The sequence below is a fragment of the Diceros bicornis genome, chromosome 3, assembly GCF_020826845.1.
Source record: "Diceros bicornis minor isolate mBicDic1 chromosome 3, mDicBic1.mat.cur, whole genome shotgun sequence".
NCBI classification, from domain to species: Eukaryota; Metazoa; Chordata; class Mammalia; order Perissodactyla; family Rhinocerotidae; genus Diceros; species Diceros bicornis.
This window is the reverse complement of record NC_080742.1, coordinates 95,322,118-95,343,774: the sequence shown is the minus strand read 5'-3', so window position 1 is coordinate 95,343,774 and position 21,657 is coordinate 95,322,118. Positions and strand designations below refer to the sequence as shown.

Here is a 21,657-nt window from a genome sequence, read left to right as displayed (position 1 = left end):
CTTTACTATGAGGTTTACGGCCGGAATGCAAGGCTGGTTCAATATTCAGAAATCAATCCATCTAATCAACCATATTAATTGCCTAAGGAGAAAAACCACATAATATAAATTGATGCAGAAAAAGCATTTGACAAAACAAAACATCCACTCACAGTAAAAACTCTCAGCAAACTAGGAATAGAAGGAAACTCCCTCAACCTGATGAGCGGTATCTACAAAAACCTATAGTAAATATCAGCTTGGCCTGTGTCCCGGGTAAACCAGAAGTGCCCTGAGGCTGAGGGACAGGACTTGGTGGATGATTAATGGTTTTGACAATGAGACAATCAAGTCTCACCTCCCACACTTGATTCCCGGGTTCACCTCACAGATGACCCCTTGAATCTAGTCGTTGACTGGGGTCAGCATTGGGAAGAAACCAAACCCCGCACTCCCTCTCTCCGTCTCCCTCTCCGTCTCAATCCCATTGAAAAGCGTGTCTCCTCCCCATGCACTTCCAGCTGACTCTCCATTTCCACTCTCCGTCTCCCTCCTTTGGAGACCCCAAAAGAGTGCGAGGATCCGTCCCTGGCAGGCGGCGGGGGGCTCGGGACCTCCTCCTGCACCCACAGCGCAGACGGCTCCCGCGGGCGCGCTCCTCCCGGCCGCAGGGGGCGCTGTGGCGGCGGAGTCCCAGCGTGCACCGCGCCCGCGCTGGGCCCGGGAGTCGGAGCGGCAGGCCTTGCGGCGGGGGAGGGGTCGCGGGGCCGCCAGGACGCTGGACGTCGCCGGGCCCGTACCGGGCGGGACCGCGAAGGGCCATGGCCCAGCAGGCTCCGGTAAGAGGGGCCGTAGAGGCTGCGGGCCCTGCCGAGACTCTTCTCTGTCGCGGTCTGGAGTGGGGTCCCTTTTCAGGGAGTGAGGCGGTGGGGGCCCGGGACGACTGTCTGTGACCCTGGACTGAGTCCGAGCCGGGAAGGCGGGTGTTGGTGCTCGAGTTGCTCCGCAGTTGGGCTGGGAGAAAGGCCGCGTGCAGGGATCCGGGTCTCGGCCGGCGTCCGCTCGGTCAGCCGCTGTTCCTGCTCTGTGTCGGGCTCTGGGGCGACGTGGCTTGTCGTGGGCTCGCGTGCTGTGCTCTGCTGTGGATGCAGCCCCAGAGGCGCTCTTTAGGAGCAGATGAGGAAGAGTGGGGGGAAGGAAGACTGGAAATGAGAAACTGGAGACTGCTCCATCTAGGAAAGGACAGAAAATTGGAAACCAGTTGGCTGTTTATCCTAAGTCAGATTTACCGCGAGTACTCTAGTGTTTTAATGGAAAATTCGAATACTGGTTTTCGAGTGTGAAAAGCATATCTTGAGCTTAACCCAGGAAACTCTGTACATTCAGTTATGTATACCTTGCATAAGTATGCAAGTTTTCCTTCTACTCCCACTGAGATTTCATATCTGATAATCTTACTAATGTAATGCATTTTCTTCCTTCTGCTTCTGACACCCCCCCCCCCCAACATCCCTTGGCAGGTACTAATTCTGTTCAGATTTCTTCAAGCTGTGTCTTTTTAGCCAGACTTCCTTTTTTTGCTCTTTTGTGAGCGGTCGGAAACCTCCTGGAATATCCCTCTTTATTCTGTAAAAGTTGGTAGTAGTTTGGGGTAGTTCTTTGGCTATAAATTTGAGTCCAGAGAAAAAACTTAAGTGATGACAACTTCTTGGCTATTGTGTTATTTGGGATAGGCAAAGAGAAATCAGCATTTTCTGGTTGATTTTCCTTTTCACTGGAGCAGTTCAGTACTAATTGTGAGCATGCTCACAGAAGAGTCTTGTAGGTGGAAAGCGCATGAGTGAGGGGCAAGAAAATGGTAGAGGAATGTCTTTGAAAGTCCACCTTATAAAAAACAACACCAAGTTTAAACTTCTTTGTTATAACATCTGATACTTCAGCGTGGGGGTTGGAAGTAGCTTTGATGATGGAATTTTATCTCTGCAGCTTTTCTCTCCAGCATCCTGTCAGGTGGCCCTGGGTGTCACGTCTGCTAGATTCCTTTATTGGGAGAATTTACTTTGTAGTATTTGTGACCAACGGTTTTTTATACACTTGGGAAGAGCCCTAGCTGTCTTGCAAGATGTCCAGCACTTTTCTTGGTAGGCTCCCTTCCACATTTGTAGCACAGAATCTGACAGGAGTGAAAATGGAGTTTTCAAAAGTTAAATTATATATGTTGTCTTCATTCCCTATTGTCACAGTGGATCTGTCCTTGGAACCTCCAGGAAGAGCAGCCCTGGTTCGTCAGTCCATACCAGTATTTGTAGATTAATGGTCCGTGAGCCAATCATGGCTTGCTGAGGTGACTTTTTTTTTTTTTGACCATCCCTTGTTAAAATTGTGAATTTTAGTTGCCAAGATATAAAAATCATGAGAGTTCATACAAAATGTGAACGTTTCCAGTTTTTCTTTAAAAACTGTCACATCCAAATATAAAACGTTAAGCTATACAACCTATAGAAGATGATATGAGAAAATCTTTGGGACCTAGGGCTTGGTGAAAAGTTCTTAGATGTGGCACCAAAAGCACACTCTATAAAAGAAAAAAATTGATAAATTGATGTCATCAAAATTAACAACTCTTGCCCTGGGAATGATCCCGTGAGGATGGTGAAAAGACAAGCTACGGACTGGGGGAAAATATTTGCAAACTACATATCTGACAAAGGACTTATATCTAGAATATATAAAGAACTCTCAAAACTCAACTGTAAAAAAAACAAACAATCCAATTAGAAAATGGGCAAAAGACATAAAGAGGCATTTCACCAAAGAGGATGTATGGATGGGAAATAAGCCCATGAAAAGATGCTCGACATCATTATTCATTAGTGAAATGCAAACTAAAACCGCAATAAGATATCACTGTACATCTATTAGAACAGTTAAAATAAAAAATAGCAACATTACCAAATGCTGGTTATGCTAAGAAACTGGATCTCATATATTGCTGGTAGGAATGTAAAAGGGTTCAGCCACTCGGGAAAAGAGTTGGTTAAAAAACTAAATATATATTTCCTATATGACCCAGCAGTTGCAGTCCTGGGCATTTATCCCAGGAAAATTAAAATGTATGTCCACCCAAAAGCCTGTGCATGATTGTTCGTAGCAGCTTTTTTGGTAATAGTCAAAAACTAGAAACAACCAAAATATTCTTCAATAGGTGAATGGTTAACCAACCAAACTGTGGTACATCCATGCCATTAAATACTACTCAGCAATAAATAGAAATGAAGTCTTGATAAACACAACTTGGATGGATCTCAAAAGCATCACGCTGACTGAAAAAAGTCAATCTCAAAGGTGGCATACTATATGACTTCATTTTTATAACATTCTTGAAATCACAAAAGTATAGAGATGGATAATAGATTAGTGGGTATGTAAGGGAGATCTCTGGTGGTGGAATAGTTTTGTTTCTTGATTGGTGGTGATTACGTGAATCAGTACATGTGATGAAATCACAGAATTATACACACATCGTACCAATGTCAAGTTTGTGGTTTTGATATTGTACTATAACAACGTATGATATGGCCACTGGGGTCAACTGGATGAAGGGTACAGGGGACCTACCCCTACTATCCTTGCAGTTTCCTGTGAATCTGTAATTATTTCAGAATAAAAAGTATTTTAAAAAATGGACACATCCAGCAACATTGGCCCAGTCTTACATAGCAATAATTGTTGCTGATAAGTAAAGGATCTCCCCTTTAGATGGTGCATCTGCTCAAAGGCCTGCTATTGGTTCGTTTACTTTACTTAGTTCCAGTAGACATCTGTGATAGTTTTATTATGTTGTTCATGGCACCATCCAGAAATAATATCATTTCTTCCTGTCTCTTGAAGACATGGACGTCGAAAAACAAGGTAACCTTAAAGTGAAAATGTATGTATGTACTCTTTGTGATTCCAGGTAACCATGACATTTGACGATGTGGCCATATATTTTTTGGAACAAGAGTGGGAGATCCTGAAGAAGTGGCAGAAGGAAATGTATCAGCAAGTGATGAAGACCAATTATGAGACCCTGGATTCCCTGGGTAAGATGGGCTTCTAAGGAATCACTTTTTGGGAACCAACCTAATACTAATAGGCTCTCCTCCCTTTATCAGCTATTGGCTGGTTGAATGTGATACCGTGCCCAATTTACCTTCAGAATGTCTCCTTAACTTCCTGTAATGGCCTGGGAATATTTAACTCTTCCCTTTTTATCCAGTGGTATCTGTGTCCTTCAGTCTTACTAATTCTCTCAATTCTCTTGTCTCCCCCTTCAACCTTCCCTCATTTCTCCCACAGTTAGAATTACTAAATAACCTAATTGGCTTTCTTTTTTTAAATGTGTTCTTTTGTTTGTTTAATTGATACTTTAGTGCCTGCCTTTGTTGCCTGAATAAGATGAATTTTTCCATTCTCATAAGAACTATGGCTCTCGTGACAGGATCACAGTTATTACATTGGAATAAGCTGAGGACACAACACAGCACGCAATGTGGATACAACAGGGAAGAAAGTTCCTTGGTGGAGGGAGAGAGGAGAGAGCAGTGGGATGGGACATTTAGTGTCTCATTAAAGAGAAGTTTGGGGAGATTATGCCTTGCTGCTTATCCAGCTTGCTCTAACTCAGTCTTGTATCATTAAAACCATTTCTACTGTTGATTTAATAGGTGATCTCAGTATAACCTGAAGGCTTCTCTCTCTTTTTTGGGGTTTATAACTTACTCTGTCTGAGATATGAATGACAAGGAGTCAACCGTGTGAAATCAGGGGGAAGAGAATTCTAAGCAGAGGAAAAACTAGTGCAAAGGCCCAAAGGGAGGAAGAGATGAGCTCCATGTGTTGTGGGAACCACAGTGAGCTATTGTAGCACGTGCATAGAGGGTTAGAGCCAGAGTTGATGGGAGAGGAGGACAGAGAGGTCAACCGTGCCAAATCAGGAAGGGCCGCTAGGCCGACGTACGTACAGAGTTGGATTTACAAAGGGAAGATGATGGAGGGATTTAAACGGAAGTAATATGATACTGTTTTTTTTTTTTTTAATGCAAACTGTGTTCTGCATTTTTTTTTTTTGAGGAAGATTGGCCCTGAGCTAACATCTGTCGCCAGTCTCCCTCCTTTTTTCCTTTTTTCTCCCCAAGGCCCCAGTAGATAGTTGTACGTCATAGTTGTACATCCTTCTAGTTGCTCTATGTGGGACGCTGCCTTAGCATGGCTTGATGAGTGGTGAGTGGGTCCGCGCCCAGGATCCGAACTGGCAAACCCCGGGCCACTGAAGCGGAGCGTGCAAACCTAACTGCTGTGCCCCAATACCGTTTTTTTTTTTTTAACGATTACTTGGATTACTATGTGGAGAACAAATCGGAGTACATAACATTGAAAGAGAGACCAGCCAAGAGCCTTGGCAGTGCTGGTGAGACTCTGTGGCAGCTGAACCAGCTAGGTAATAAAGATAGAGAGAGGTAGGTGGTCTCCAGATGTGTTTGGAGGTAGCATCCCAGATTTTCCTGGTGGATTGGACTTGGAGTCTAAGGGTGAAAAAGAGTCAACTCCTAGATTTTTGGCTTGAGTATCTTGACGGCAATGGCTTTATTGTCTGACATGAGGAAGGCTTGGGAGAGAGCAGGTTTTGGCCACATTAAGTTTGAGATGCTTATTAGACATTTATATGGAATTAAAGTAGATAATTGGGTGTGCAAGACTGGAATTCCAAGTGAAGATCAGGACTGGATTCACAAATTTGGGCGTCATTATATAGATGGTATTTGAAACCAGAGGGCTGGTTGGGATCACCTAGGGAGAATATGTAGATGGGACAGAGCCCCAGGACACCCCAACATTTAGAGATCAAGCTAGGAGACTGAGGCCATTAGGGAAGGAAAAACTAGAGCCCTCGGCTGATCCAGTGTTGCGTTTAGCATCCTTGAGCTTACAAAATCCAGTCTGATTTTCTCAAATTTTAAAAAGTAACAGTATTATTTGCAAAGTATTTTCTTTACAGGACATCCAGATCCTAGCTCCAGAGACCAGGATTTAGCAGGTCCAGGCTCAGGCACAGGAATCTACATTTTAACAAGCACTTCAGGTGCTGCTAATGCTGTTGGTACACAGTTCACTTTGAGAAACACTGATGCGAGGGCTGAGCTGTAGGTGACACCACTGCAGGGTATCTGCTACATCATGTAAAATCCCTCCACTGCTTTATAACAGCCTGTCTTCCCTTGAGGCTTATGTCCTTAGGCACATCACTCTCTACGTCTTCATCATCACTGTCATTTAACAACCTCCCGTTTCCTTCACTGTGTTGATTGAGAATGTCAGCACCTCAGTAGTTAGTTTCCTTGGATGTATGGAGTCTAATCAGAACAGTTTAGTCATCCAGGTTCCCTCCTTGACCCCCTGTGATTTTGCTTTTTATTCTACTCACATTATTCTCATAATGATCATTTTTGAATACTTTCTGCCTGGATCTGTCAGCCTTTTTAAAATCCTCATCATCCTTAACTTCTCTGTTTCATTTAAATTTGTGAAATATTGCAGAGAACATTCAAGCTAAACAGGCTGATTAGTTTGTACTTTATTGTCATTCATGCAATTTCAGAGGTTTCCCTTTCTTAAATTTATTTTTTATTGAGGTCACATTAGTTTATAACATTATGTAAATTTCAGGTGTACCTCATTATATTTCGACTTCTGTATAGACTGCATTGTGTTCACCACCAAAAATCTAGTTGCCATCCATCACTGTACAAATGTCCCCTTTACCTCTTTTGCCCTTCCCCCACCCCTTCCCCTCTGGTAACCACCAATCTGGTCTCCATACCTATGCGTTTGTTTGTTTATCTTCCACATGTTAGTGAAATCATATAGTATTTGACTTTCTCTGTCTGTCTTATTTCCCTTAGCATATATACCCTCAAGCTCCATCCATGTTGTTGCAAATAGCAAGATTTCGTCTTTTTTTATGGCTGAATAGTATTCCATTGTATACATATACCACATCTTCATTATCCATTCATCTATCGATGGACACTTAGGTTGCTTCCAAGTCTTGCCTATTGTGAATAATGCTGCAGTGAACATAGGGATGCATATATCTTTTTGAATTAGTGTTTTTGTGTTCTTTGGATAAATATCCAGAAGTGGAATAGCTGGATCATGTTATTTCTATTTTTAATTTTTTGAGGCATCTCCATACTGTTTTCCATAGTAGCTGCACCAATTTACATTCCCACCAGCAGTGTACGAGGGTTCCCTTTTCTCCACATCTTCTCCAATACTTGTTATTTCTTGTCTTTTTAATAATAGCTATTCTGATGGGTGTGAGGTGATTTCTCATTGTAGTTTTGATTTGCATTTGATTTGCAGCTTGGATGTCATGTCTCCAGGACAAAGTCAACTGTGAAAATTGTTTTTAGCCAAGTACTCAGGAAACCTATACTGAGGCTTTGCGGACTCTCTTTGCAGGCTGTGTTTTTTCCAAGCCAGATCTGATCACCTGGATGGAACAAGGGAGAATGCTATTAACCAGAGACCAGGGACGCTTAGAGAAAACAAGAATGACACTTAGCCCTTCTACTGATGAGCAGTTGGACTTGAAGAATACTGGAAAGTCGCCGTGTGTTGGTGAGTACAATGGATTTAGGGTCATGATTCATTTCATTTTCCTAGCTTTGTTTCCTGAATCTTTCTGGATAGTTAGCAGGACCTAGTGAATAAGAAACATTGTTTTGATGGAGAATGTTATATTTTTTTACGCAAGTTGGTAGCAAATATAAGAATGTATTACTTTTATAAAGAGGGAAGTTGTGTATACTTCATTAAAAACAAAAAAATTATAACCCGGAAGAAGATGAGAATTGCCTGTAAGAGAGCAAGTAAAATCTCTGTCAAGTCCTGAGGAAAAACCACCGTCCCCATCATATCATCATGTCCATTTGAGTACAGTATAGAGAAATGAAAAACCTTTCAATTTTGTACAATATATTTTTTTATTGTACAGATTTTTAGAACTTGGGATTTTTTTTATTGCTTTTGAAAGATTACTTTTTAAATTCCTTGTAGCATAAGGAATATATTTGAAACATCTTAACACTTTAAATATTTAAAAGAATGTTATTTTTTTAACTGATGTCTTAATAGTTTATAACATTGTAAAATTTTGGTTGTACGTTATTGTTTGTCAGTCACCATATACATGCCTCCCTTCACCCCTTGTGCCCATCCCCCAACCCCCTTGCCCCTGGTAACCACCACACAGTTCTCTCTGTCCATGTGTTGGTTTATATTCCACATATGAGTGAAATCATGCGGTGTTTGTCTTTCTCTCTCTGGCTTATATCACTTAACATAATACTCTCCAGGTCCATCCATGTTGTTGCAAATGGGACGATTTTGTCTTTTTTTATGGCTGAGTAGTATTCCATTGTATATATATACCACATCTTCTTTATCCAATCATCAGTCGAGGGACACTTGGGTTGCTTCCACTTCTTGGCTATAGCAAATAATGCTGCAATGAACATAGGAGTGCATAAGCCTCTTTGGATTGTTGATTTCAGGTTCGTTGGATAGATGGAATATGTCATTTTTTAGAGTATGTTAATGCTTTACTAAATGCAGATCTCTTAAGTCCCTGGGAGTCAAATGACTCCCCTGAAGAAGATGGGATTTGAAAACAGGGAATCCCAAGGGCTTTGTTTCATTGCCACTTTCTATTAATTCATTCATCTAACCAGTATTGAGTCCCTACCATGTTCATAGGACTGTGTTAGGTATATATATATATATATATATATATATATCCCTTTAACCTATATATATATATAGGTTTACATATATATATATATATATGTAAACAATCCTTCCACTCCAGGAGTTTATTGTCTTACTGACCAATTGACATGGCAGTTAAGTTAGTCATTTATATTGAACTATTGGATTAGTCAACTATAAAATAAGACTGCATACAATTTAATAAAATAATAAGTGGCAATGGTAGTAAGTGCCAAAGGGATTTAGAGAAGAAAGAATGGACGAGAGACAGCAGTATCCCAGGAGGACTTCTAAAGGAACTAGGATTTAAATAGCGAAGAATGGGCAGATGTGGTTAGGCAAAGAAGATTCAGCAGGGGCCATACGTGAGCTGAGGCTCAGAGGTGGGAACAAGCCTGTCATATTTAGAAAATGGAAGATGCTGCATACAGCTGAATGGGATTCTTGGGACACAGTGGGAGAAGGGGGGGCATAAATTAGTATCAGATTATCTGGGGCCAGGAATGCCAAGGTGAAAGTTTGACTTCATCCTATAGAAACGGAGGAGCCTGGAAAGGTTGTTGAGTACCAAAGAATGAACAACTTTGGTGGCTATCCTGAAAAACAAGTGTTCCCTTCATACCAGGTGGTACTCACCCAATAATCACACCTGTTCCTCTGCCTGAGGTAAATAGTAAGTGATGAGGGCTGGCCCCGTGGCTTAGCGGTTAAGTGCAGCGCTCCACTACTGGCAGCCCGGGTTCAGATCCGGGTGCGCACCGACGCACTGCTTCTTCGGCCATGCTGAGGCCGCGTCCCACATACAGCAACTAGAAGGATGTGCAACTGTGACATATAACAATCTACTGGGGCTTTGGGGAAAAGAAAAAGGAGGAGGATTGGCAATAGATGTTAGCTCAGAGCTGGTCATCCTCAGCAAAAAGAGGAGGATTAGCATGGATGTTAGCTCAGGGCTGATCTTCCTCACAAAAAAAAAAAAAAATAGTAAGTGATGAGAAATAGAAATTAAGGAGACAGGTAAGTATGCTTTTGTCACAATCCAGGCAAAAGCTGTGGAGTGCTAACTTACCAAATGACTTCATCCAATGGGACGCATAACCTGTGTTATTGTTAAGATGACCACACAGCTTCTCTAAGGGCAGTTCCCACCCTCCCTCAGAGGTGAGGCCTCCCCTCATGTTAAGAAATTAAAATAAGGAGAGCCCTGTGATTCAGTTCAATGGGATGTGAGAGAAAAAGCCGTTCTGAAGTACAGTGGCTCAGGTGAGCATCCAGAATTGTCCTCTCCAGATATAGTGGGTGAGGATAAGGTGCTAGCTCAGCTCCCTCTGTTTTCTGTCATCATGCTTTTACTTTGGGAACAGCAGTGACTATGGTTATATCAATATCTTTCTTATAATTCGGAGTTCCTTGGAAAAGGGAATTATTTCCACAGTGTTCTTTGTAAATTCAGTAAATCGCCATTTTGACATTCCTAAGAAAGATACTCCCTATTAGCATTTCTTCCAGAGAACTTTTCCTGAAATCTTTGGTAGAAGAGTGCAAGAATATGACCTGAAGGCTTCTACTTAAATATTGTGCTAATCATTTCACAGATTTAAGGAAATACAATGGAACAGTCAGCTTCTCAGAGTAATTCGTTTTTCTTTTCTTCCAACTTCTGCTACCCTCTTAGGGTCATCTATAGGTTCACAAGATGTATTTGCCTGCCATTTTTTTCATGCTAAGCCATTTCTTAACACATGATGAAAGGATTTGCATATCAAAGTTAAACTTAAATATAATTTACTTGTGGCAGGCAGATTCACAGTCATCGAGATCAATGGGATTCTCTTTCCCACATTGTTAGTGACATGAAGATGGTCCTTGAACCCCACCATAGTGCAGACACATCACTGATGAGGGTGGGTCTTCTTTTTTTCTCTCTAGGTGACCAAGGAACTCTCAGGGCAAAAGATGAGGAATGCCATTTAAATGGTCTCCAGAAGCAGGGATCATGTGCTGCTTTATCAGGGGAGGAAAGAAAGCTTTTATCAAATCAAAGAGCTGCCTTACAACATCCAAGTCTCCAAGAAACAGAGATTCTAAATAAAAACCCCGACATCACAGCATCTAATCAGGACAAGAACAATCCATGGCATGAGTCGATGGGTACCCCAGGTCACCTGGAACTTCCACCAAGGCCAAGACTTTATTCTTGCTTTGTCTGTAGGAAGGTCTTCCAGGTAAAGAGAGACTTGGTAAAGCACAAAAGGAACCACTCCAAGAGCCAGCCCTGTAAATATCCAAAGTACAAAAACCAATCCAGAGGGCACTCTAGACTCAGGTGGAACCGGACGATCCTGTGTAAGAGGAAGCGTTTCCAGTGCGGTAAGTGCGAGAAGAGCTACTCTCTGAAGTGCAGCCTGCTCACTCACCAGGTGGTTCACACGGGGCAGCAGCCCTTCCAGTGCCCCGAATGTGACAAGACCTTCCGGTATAAAGCCACTTTGCAGAAGCATGTGTGTTTGCACAAAGGGGAGAGACCATTGTCCTGTAAGGAGTGTGGCAAGGGTTTCATCCAGCAGTGCAAGCTCACTGAGCACCTCAGGGTACACACTGGGGAGGAGCCTTTCCAGTGTCAAGAGTGCGAGAGAAGCTTCCGCCTGCAGAGAAGTTTGAAGGCCCATCTTTGTCAGCACAGTGGGAAGAAGCCCTTCCATTGTCCAGAGTGTGGCAGGAGCTTTTCCCGGAAGGCTGCCCTGAAGGCCCACCAGAGGATACACAGTGGAGAGAAGCCGTTTTCTTGTGATAAATGTGATAGGAAATTCACCCACAAGACTAAACTCACTGAACATGTCAGAGTTCATACGGGAGAAAAGCCCTTCCAGTGTCCTGAGTGTAATAAAAATTTCCGCCTAAAGAGAAGCCTAAAAGCCCATCTGTTTCAGCACAGTGGAAAGAAGCCCTTCCAGTGTCCAGAGTGTGATAGGAGCTTTTCTTGGAAAAATGCCATGAAGGCCCACCAGCGTTTACATAGCGAGGAGAAGCCCTTCTCCTGTGGGGAGTGTGGCAAGAGGTTTACCCGTCCTTCTAAGCTCGCTCGCCATAGCAGAGTCCACAGCAGGCAAAAGGAATTCTCCTGTGGCGAGTGCAAAAAGACCTTTCCTCGGCAATCGAGGCTCACGGAGCACCTCAAGGTCCACACCAAAGAAAAGCCATTCTCCTGCGCAGAGTGCAGCCGGAGCTTCAGCCGACATTCGCACCTCACTGAACACATGCGACTTCATGGTGGGGAGGAGCCTTTCCAGTGTCCTGAGTGTGACAAGAGCTTCTTCTGGAAGGCCTCCATGAAGTTCCATCAGCGGATACACAGGGGCGAGAAGCCCTTCGAGTGTAGTGAGTGCAGTAAGACCTATGCTCAGCAGTCTCAGCTCACTGAACATATGAGAATCCACAGTGGAGAGAAACCCTTCCAGTGTCCTGAGTGCAATAAAAGTTTCCGTCTCAAAGGAAATTTGAAAAGCCACCTGCTCCAGCACAGTGGCAAAAAGCCATTCTCTTGTGTTAAGTGTGGCAAAAGTTTCACTCAGCAGTACAGGCTCACAGAACACATTCGAGTTCATAGTGGTGAGAAGCCCTTCCAATGTCCAGAGTGTGACAAGAGCTACTGCATAAGGGGCAGTTTGAAGGTCCACTTGCACACACACAGTGGAGAGAAGCCCTTCAGGTGTCCTGAGTGTGGCAAAGGCTTCCTCCAGAAGAGAAGTCTGAAGACCCATCTGCACCATCACAGAGGGGAGAGGCCTTTTTCCTGTGATGAGTGTGGAAGGAGCTTTACATACATGGGAGCACTCAACACCCACATTGCAGTACATGCCAGGGAAAAGCCCTTCAGTCTCTAGGTCAAGCCACACACAAAGGAAGCAGTGACAGCTTTTTGGTGGAGCAAGCAGCTCTGTTGGCTCTGGCTGAGGCAGGATAAAGAACTTCATGGAACACTGGCTTCAGACACACTGGCCAGATGCAGAGCAGGCAGGGTGTGACAGCTTCTTAACAAAAGTTCCAAATAATACAGGCATAAGATAGTCAAAGGGGCATCTCCCCTCTATAGTCCTCATGGGCAAGGCCTGTCAGTCATGGAAGGAACATTCTACTTTGTTCTGTGATTTCGTCAGTTTTTTCAGTGTCATCCAAGAGCATAGTAATCCCTTCATTAAATTCTGAAACCACAGCCTGATTGTTTCTCGCAAAACACCTCAGTCTGCTTTCCATTACCAAGCCTCCTTATTTAAGTTTGTATTGAAATTCTCATAGTGAATTTTTATTTTCTCTGAAATGGTGAGAGGGCATCTGTGTTTGGAGGACTTTCTCTATATTGCGAAAAGTAAATGTCATCTGCCATCTCATTTGTTAAAAGGATGGCCCATATTAGTGTTATTTCCTTCTGGATTAATTTAAATCACCTAAAAATGGAGGATTGTGGGGCTGGCCCCGTGGCATAGTGGCTAAGTTCGGCACACTCCGCTTCAGCGGCCAGAGTTCATGGGTTCGGATCCCAGGTGTAGACCTACACTACTCATCAGCCATGCTGTGGCAGCAACCCACATACAAAGTAGAGGAAGATTGGCATGGATGTTAGCTCAGGGCAAATCTTCCTCAGTAAAAAAAAAAGTAAAGAAAAATATGAAATAATTCCAAATCAATCTCCAAGCTTTAAAAAAATGGAAGATTATGAGTAGCAAGCAATGGTATTTATCCAACTCCTCTGCATTTTCAACAGTGTATGTTAATTCTCAAATATAGTTGCCTTAACATTCGGGTCTCTGAGGTAAAGACCAAAGGAAAAATTCCTCCCGTGACGTCACTCCATTTTTTGCTCTTTGGCCTAATCTTTCATTATAAGGTAATTTTGCAGCCTGTTCTAGCAAACCTTCACCTGTCTCTTGGACCGTAATCTTTAACATTTTTCCTACAAAAACTTTTAGGTTTCCTTCCTTAATGAATCTTTGGAGCCCACATAAATTTTTTCTCTTTGTAGCACATGTGATCCCAGATTACCTGAATCAGAATCAGCTGGGATCAAGGGCGTTCCATGAATCACAGTGTGTATACAAAAGGAGAGATGTCACCTCTGGTTGGTACAGTCCTGTGGGTGCAGGCTTCTTGGTGAGTCAGTAGTGCCTTTGTGCAAAGAAAAGGATACTTTCCTCTAGCCTGCGCCAGGTGCGCTGGGCCAGATATCGGTGTTGGCTGGCCTCTTACCTGTGCATCTCAGGACAACTGGGCGCCTTTACCTGGGATACATGTTAAAAATGCAGACCCTAGGGGCCCTCCCCAGGTGTATTGAGTGACGATCTTCCAAGGTGAACTCATGCCACCCGAAGTTTTGGAACATTTGATCTAGTGATTGGAGAGACTAGAGGAAGGAAGACCATTTTTTTTTTTTTTTTTTTTTTTTTTTGTGAGGAGATCAGCCCTGAGCTAACATCCGCCAATCCTCCTCTTTTTTTGCTGAGGAAGACGGCCCTGGGCTAACATCTGTGCCTATCTTCCTCCACTTTATATGGGACGCCGCCACAGCATGGCTTACCAAGCAGTGCCTCGGTGCGCGCCCGGGATCCGAACCAGCGAACCCCGGGCCGCCGCAGCGGAGCGCGCGCACTTAACCGCTTGCGCCACCGGGCCGGCCCCAAGGAAGACCATTTTTGAAAGGCATTCTAGTCATCCTGCTGCAAGACTCAGGCTAGCACTCTTCCTTTAGCCTTTTCCTCCTCTTGTAATAAAGCTTCTTGTGATAAAAGTTTCTTATATTATGGGTGTATTAGTCTGCTCGGGCTGCCGTAACAATGCCACAGACTGGGCGGCTTAAGCCACAGAAATATATTTTCTTAGAGTTCTAGGGGCTGAAAGTCCAGGATCAAGTTGGCAGCAGGGTTGGTGTCTGGTGAGGGCTCTCTTCCTGGCTTGCAGCTGTTGTTTCTCTGTGTCCTCACATGGCCTTTTTTCTGTGCACAGGGTGGGGGTGGGGGATCTCTGGTGTTCCTTCCTCTTATCAGGACAGCAGTCCTGCTGGATTAGGACCCCAACCCTTATGACCTCATTTAATTCTAATTAATACTGGAGAACCTAGTCGTGTGCACTAGACCTGAGCAAAGTGAATGAGGAGGCAGAGAGACTAGGAGTGCTGTGCTCATGGAGCTTCCCCTAATGGGAAAGAAATACCAAGAATGGGGAAGCAGTATGCCCCCCACCACAACCAACACTGAGCTGTATCTGTCTGTCTGCCTGTCTGTTTCGCTCTCCTGAGCCACAGCTTGTGCAGCAATTTCTTCTGTTATCTCTTAGAGGCTGATGACTTGCACATCTATAAATCCATATCCATATTTCCAACTTCGTCTGGAGTACTGCTGACTTCCACAGGTATCTCCAGCACAAAATGCCCAACACAGGACTCCTCAGCTGCACCAATCCTCACTCTACACCTCTTTTCTTTACATTCTGTATTGCCCACCCACCTTTAAAGTAATAACTGATCTCCAAAGCTGGAACTCTGATAATGGTCCTAGGTTTTTCTACACCCAATCTATCTCCTAAATTTCTCGCAAATAAAATCCCTTCTCTATCTCTGCTGCCAACATTTTAATTTAAGCCAACTTGTGAAATTTTTTAGTTTCTTACAGTTTTTCTTAAAAGATTTCCCTGCTTTTTCCTGCAATGCATTCATCACCTTTGTGACAGATTGGTTTTTCTAAAATGCAACTCTAATGTTACTCTCAAAAAGTATTTTTTAGAAGTTTCCAATTTTATTATAAATGCAAATTCTTTAACATAACGTAAAAGAACTGAGTGGCCTGGACCTGCCTTTTCAGCTTAATCTTGTTACCTATTCACAATAGCCACTTTACTCATATCAGATGACTTTTATCTTTTCCTCATGACTGCTCCCCCTTCTTCCCTTATCTTCCTAACTCCTTTTTCCATGATTCAGCCTCGACACCAGGAACATTTTACGTATGTGCTCATCTGTCACAGCATCCTCTAAAAACCTTTCTCTAATAGCACTCTTCACATTCAACTGTCACCTGCCTGCTTCACCTTATAGACTGAACCCTCAGAGGGCACGGATTTGATCTTGTTTTTGCATTTTCTCCATCCAAACCAAGCCATTCTTTGGCTGAATACCTGGATCTGTGATATACCCAGTAACACTGGGAGGAGAAGCACTGAATCACTGACATAGGACTTGATTATGGACTTGAGGGAACCAGGGAGAGGCAACTGCAAAGTAGCTAGACAGGACTAGTTGAACACGCACACATTCTCACATGCACATGGAAACCCTACACCCGCCCCCATTCCAAATGACTGCAAACCATAATTCCAAAACCCATGAAGAGATCTAAGTCTAAGCAAGCCAACAAAACAAAATCAGAAGATCAGTCCAGATAAATTTAAAATAATAGAGAAGTCAAAAATATCTTAAAATCAGTATTTTTGATTCACCAAAATATAAATGAATTATAACAATTTAAAACATTAGGAAATAATGAAACAATAACGAGCAGAAGTGATATACAAACAGGTGGATATGAGAAAGAACCTTGGAAATGAGAAAGTAAAGTTACTGAACTAAAATCCTTAACAGACCAAATAAGCTTTAGGAATTTACCCAGAATGAAGTAGAGAGATAAATATAAATATTAACAATATGAAAGCAGTGAAGATACATAGAGAATTGATTGAGAGCTTGCAATATATAACTAACAATTTCAGAAGAAAGAAAGGGAACAGCTGAGTAGGAACACTTCAAAATGGGTGGGAGGTTCCCAAAGTTCTCAGTGTACTTCATTACGGAGCAGGATGGTAAAAATTAATGTACACCTAGGAATGACAGTGAAACTAACATCAAGAATAATGAGAAAAACTCAATGGAGGACATGAAGAATTTGGGGGGACGATGGGTATGTTTATTATCTTGATTTTGAGGATGATTTCATGAATATACACAAATGTCAAAACATCAGATTATAAATTTTAAATGCATAGTTTATGGTATGTCAATTATACCTCAATAAAGCTGTTAAAAAATCAAGAGCAATCACTACTACAATGTTAATATAACATGTAGTTTCTAAAACAGCCAAAGGAAAAAGAAGGAATATAGAAAACTTCTAGTCCAACTGAAGGTAGGAAAAAAGAAAAAGAATAATTTCCAGGTTGGTAAAAACAACAAAGTAAAACGATGAATTAAATACACTTATCAAAAGACAGTTTCAGATATTTTAAAAATTCATACTATATGCAGTTGACAAGAGACAGCTACAAACAATAAAGAATGAAAATAAAATGACAGAAAAAGATTTATCAAATGAAGGCTAGTGAAACAAACTTTACATGAGAGCAAATTAGGATTTATGGCAGGGCCGGCCCCGTGGCTTAGCGGTTAAGTGCGGGCGCTCTGCTACTGGCGGCCCGGGTTTGGATCCCGGGCGTGCACCGACGCACCACTTCTCCGGCCATGCTGAGGCCGCGTCCCACATACAGCAACTAGAAGGATGTGCAGCTATGACATACAACTATCTACTGGGGCTTTGGGGGAAAAAACAAAAAAGGAGGAGGATTGGCAATAGATGTTAGCTCAGAGCTGGGCTGGTCTTCCTCAGCAAAAAAAAAAAAAAGAATTTATGGCAAAATCCATAAAAAGAATCCATTAAGAAGATTTAAGAATTATGAACTTGTAAACAACATAGACTTGTAATATGAAAAGCAAAAGTTTAAATGACCAAAATAAATATACCATAATTTTAGTTGGATAGTTAGTTGGATAGTTAACATACCTCTTTCATAAGTATATGCATCAAGCAGACAATAATCAGCATTAATAATCTTCTGACGTGAACAGCAAAAGATTTACAAGTTTTACACAAAGAAAGCTGACTATAGGAAATAGCGTTGGTTTTAAACACATACAGAGCACTTAAAAAAATTAACTATGTGGGGCCAGCCCTGTGGCTTAGCGGTTAGGTGCGCATGCTCTGCTGCTGGTGGCCCAGGTTCGGATCCCAGGCGCCCACCGATGCACCGCTTGACAGGCCATGCTGTGGCGGCGTCCTGTGTAAAGTAGAGGAAGATGGGCACAGATGTTAGCCCAGGGCCAGTCTTGCTCAGCAAAAAGAGGAGGATTGGCATGGATGTTGGCTCAGGGCTGATCCTCCTCACACACACAAAAAAATTAACTATGTGATAGGTCACAATGAAGTCTCAATAAATTTTTAAAAATCCATTTCATCGTGATCAAGTTTCTCCTACCATGCTGTGTTAACTTAGAAATAAGCAAGAAAATAAAACTTTAAACTACAAACAAAACTTCCTAAGCTTGGAAACTTCAAAAATATACTCCTAAGGAACTCATAGGTTAAAGAGGAAATCACAATGCAATTTTAGAACTGAACAACAATGAAAGTTCTATATATCAAATTTGTGAGATGAAGTTAGAATGACACTTAGTGGTAAATCATATGTGTGTGTGTACACATATATTTAAAAATATATAGTGAAAAAATTAGTTTCATAGTCAACTCAAAAAGCTAGGACAAAGGGAGTTATTCATTGAACTCTTCCTCCTGAGATAGCTAGCTAACCCTTTCTCTGATGCTGCCATAGCACTGCATACTTTCCTCTGTTAATAGCAATTACTGAATATTATTTTGACATTGTTTTTTTACAAGCCTGTGTCCCTCCCCACAAGATGGCAAATATGCAGTGATGACTTGATTAATTTATTTAAATGTATCTTGCAACATTCAAAATATTCAAGGGGCCGCTAGGTGGTGTAGTGGTTAAGTTCACATGCTCCACTTCAGCAGCATGGGGTTTGCAGGTTCAGATCCTGGGCGTGGACCTACACACTGCTCATCAAGCCATGCTGTGGTGGTGTCCCACATACAAAACAGAGGAAGATTGGCACAGATGTTAGCTCAGGGACCATCTTCCTCAAGCAAAAAGAGGAAGATTGGCAACAGGTGTTAGCTCAGGGCCAGTCTTCCTCACCAAAAAATATATATATATTCGAAAGGTGGAAAGAATGTCCACCTGTGTGCCCTTGGTTCAGCTTGAGTAATAAGGCTTTAGCAATGCTGATGGAGCACTCGTGTAAGTGGCTCTGGTTTCAATCCTCTCTTCACCATCCCTTCCCCACCCTAGTTCCCAGTGATAACCACTATCCCAAATTGGGTGTTTATTCCTATACATGTCATTATACTTTTCCTACATGTGTATTACTTCTAAATAATATGTAGTGCTATTTCATATGTTGTAAAGTTTCTATAAATGGCACCATACTGTATACAATCTGCAACATGCTTTTCACTCAACATTATGTTAATGCTATTCATTCATGCTGTATTTAGCTATAATTCATTAGTTTTTGCTGCTAGTTTTCAATGTACGGAGAAGAAAACCCACCAGATATCCATCCTTTTGGTGATAGACATTTATATTGCTTTCCTATTTTTACTCTTAAAACAAAGCTGCTATATTCTTGAATATGTCTCCTGTGTAAATGTGTAAAAATAGCTCCAAGGTAAGAATTGCTGGATGATGAAGTATGCACACCTTCCTAAGCAGATATTGCATTTCCCTGACCAACAATGAGATGGAACATTTTTCTGTGTTTATTGCCTATTCATTTTTCCCCCCTTTCTGTGAATTCACTGTTCATAATTTTGCACATCTTCCTCTTAGGTAGTCTTGGTAGTCTTTGATTTTTACAAGTCATTTATATTCTCTGGATGCAGTTCTTTGTTGTAAATATCTTTTCCCAATCTGTGACCTAGTTTTGGCTATTCTATTGTGTCTTTTGATGGAAAAAACAGTTTTAAATCTTAATCTAATTTAATTTATTGGTCTGTCCTTTGCACTTTGTACTTTTTGTATCTTAAGACTATGTGTATGAAAGTATTCCAGCAGCATTATTCTTTTTTCTTTTAATTTTTTTTGTGAGGAAGATCAGCCCTGTGCTAACATCTGCCAATCCTCTTCTTTTTTTTTTTTTTTTTTTTTGCTGAGGAAGACTGGCCCTGGGCTAACATCCATGCCTATCTTCCTCCACTTTATATGGGACGCCGCCACAGCATGGCTTGCCAAGCAGTGCGTCGGTGCGCGCCTGGGATCCGAACCTGCAAACCCCAGGCTGCCGCAGCAGAGCGCATGCACTTAACCGCTTGTACCACCGGGCCGGCCCCTCCAGCAGCATTATTTATGGCCACAATTTTTTTTAACCACCCTTAAATATTTCATACCACCCTACCTGTTGTTATGGGCTGAATTGTGTTCTTCCAAAATTCATCTAAGTCCTAACCCTGCGGTACCTCAGAATGCAACTGTATTTGGAGATATGATCTTTAAAGGGATAATTACGGTAAAAGGAGGTCATATGAGTGGGCCCTAATGCAGTATGACTGGTGTCCTTATAAGAAGAGATTAGGACACAGAACACCCAGACCGAGGGATGACCATAGAAGGACACAGGAAGAAGCTCACCATCTGCAAGCCAAGGAGAGTCCTCAGAGGAAACCAACCCTGCTGACAACTTGATCTCGGACTTCTGGCCTCTAGAACCGTGAGAGAATTAATTTCTGTCATTTGACCTGCCCAGTTTGTGGTCCTTTGTTATGGCAGCTCTAGCAGCTTAATACACTATCTTAAATTACAACCAGTTAAGCATATAATTATGAGATTATGAGAAACATGGAAAACTTTGATATGGTAAGTGAAAAACAAAAGAGACAGATAAAATGATGTGTCTCAGAACCATATAGAAAGTACACGTCTGTGGGGGCCAGCCCAATGGTGTAGTGGTTGGGGTTCGCACTCTCTGCTTCCGGGCCCAGGTTCGAAGTTTCGGATCTCAGGCACGAACGTGTGCACTGCTCATCAAGCCATGCTGTTGAGGAAGCACACAAAATAGAGGAAGATGGGCACAGAAGTTGGCTCAGGGCCAATCTTCCTCAGCAAAAAGAAGATTGGCAACAGATGTTATTAGCTCAGGGCCAGTCTTCCTCACACACACAAAAAAAGTACATGTCTGTGGACAAAGACTAGAAGTTTACATGAAAAAATAGAGCATTTACATTAGAGTACCAGAATTATGGACAATTTTTACTTCTTTTAAAATTTGCTTATAAAATTTCTTACAAATTTTATATATAAGAAAATAAAATTTATATAAAATTTCTTATATGAAATTTATATATATTGTTATAAGAAATTTCTTATAAAATTTATATATATAGTTGTTCAATTATATATATTTATATATTTTTTTTTTCAAGAAAACCTTTATGGTAGGGATAGCAATTACCTATATCTGAGCAGTTCAACCACACTAGCTGCTTAAGCGTGACAGGCAGAGTAAATTTAAGATCCATTTCATATTTAGCTTATAAGACCATTTTTTGGATTTTACAGACCACGAGTCATATTCCTAATTTAAGTCCCTGGGGTCAGAGATGGCTGTCTCTGCATGACTTCCTGAGGACGAACACCCAGCCTCCTCGCCACGGGCGGGACAGTTCTGAAGGGCGGTCTGCACACTCTGAGTCCCCAGCAGGATGGACTCCCAGTTGCCCACAGCGGGGACCTGCTCGTTAATGCCACTTGATTGTCTCACCTCCCTCTCTTGATTCCTGGGTTCGCCTCACAGATGACCCCTTGAACCTGAGCGGGTCAGCGTTGGGGAGGAACCAAACCCCGCACTCCCTCTCTCCGTCTCCCTCTCCATCTCCGTCCCAGTGAAGAGCGAGTCTCCTCCCCGTGCACTTCCAGCTGACTCCCCATTTCCACTCTCCGTCTCCCTCCCTAGGAGACCCCAGGAGAGGGCGA

General features: G+C 42.3%; 2 protein-coding genes across 4 annotated transcripts in view; both read left to right on the top strand.

Moving 5' to 3' along the window:
* EZH2 (enhancer of zeste 2 polycomb repressive complex 2 subunit) overlaps positions 1-21,657 on the top strand; it is a 270,483-nt gene that overhangs the window by 15,632 nt on the left and 233,194 nt on the right. The window lies entirely within an intron of this gene.
* Positions 764-13,006, top strand: ZNF425 (zinc finger protein 425). 3 transcript variants are annotated; one of them, XM_058532309.1, is made up of 5 exons: positions 764-818; positions 2,223-2,323; positions 3,938-4,064; positions 7,486-7,644; positions 10,723-13,006. In XM_058532309.1, exons 3-5 carry the CDS (start codon positions 3,944-3,946, stop codon positions 12,675-12,677), a joined length of 2,235 nt encoding a protein of 744 aa, XP_058388292.1. In that variant the 5' UTR covers positions 764-818; positions 2,223-2,323; positions 3,938-3,943; the 3' UTR covers positions 12,678-13,006. The 3 variants fall into 3 exon arrangements, with proteins under 3 accessions (XP_058388292.1, XP_058388287.1, XP_058388290.1); XM_058532307.1 differs by lacking the exon at positions 764-818 and adding an exon at positions 868-2,120; XM_058532304.1 differs by lacking the exon at positions 2,223-2,323 and having other exon boundaries at positions 770-818.

Excerpts from the sequence above, each read along its gene's own strand:
- ZNF425 (XM_058532304.1), top strand. Across the intron at positions 4,065-7,485 it reads TGAGACCCTGGATTCCCTGG|GCTGTGTTTTTTCCAAGCCA; the intron begins GTAAGATGGGCT and ends CTCTCTTTGCAG. Across the intron at positions 7,645-10,722 it reads TGGAAAGTCGCCGTGTGTTG|GTGACCAAGGAACTCTCAGG; the intron begins GTGAGTACAATG and ends TTTTCTCTCTAG.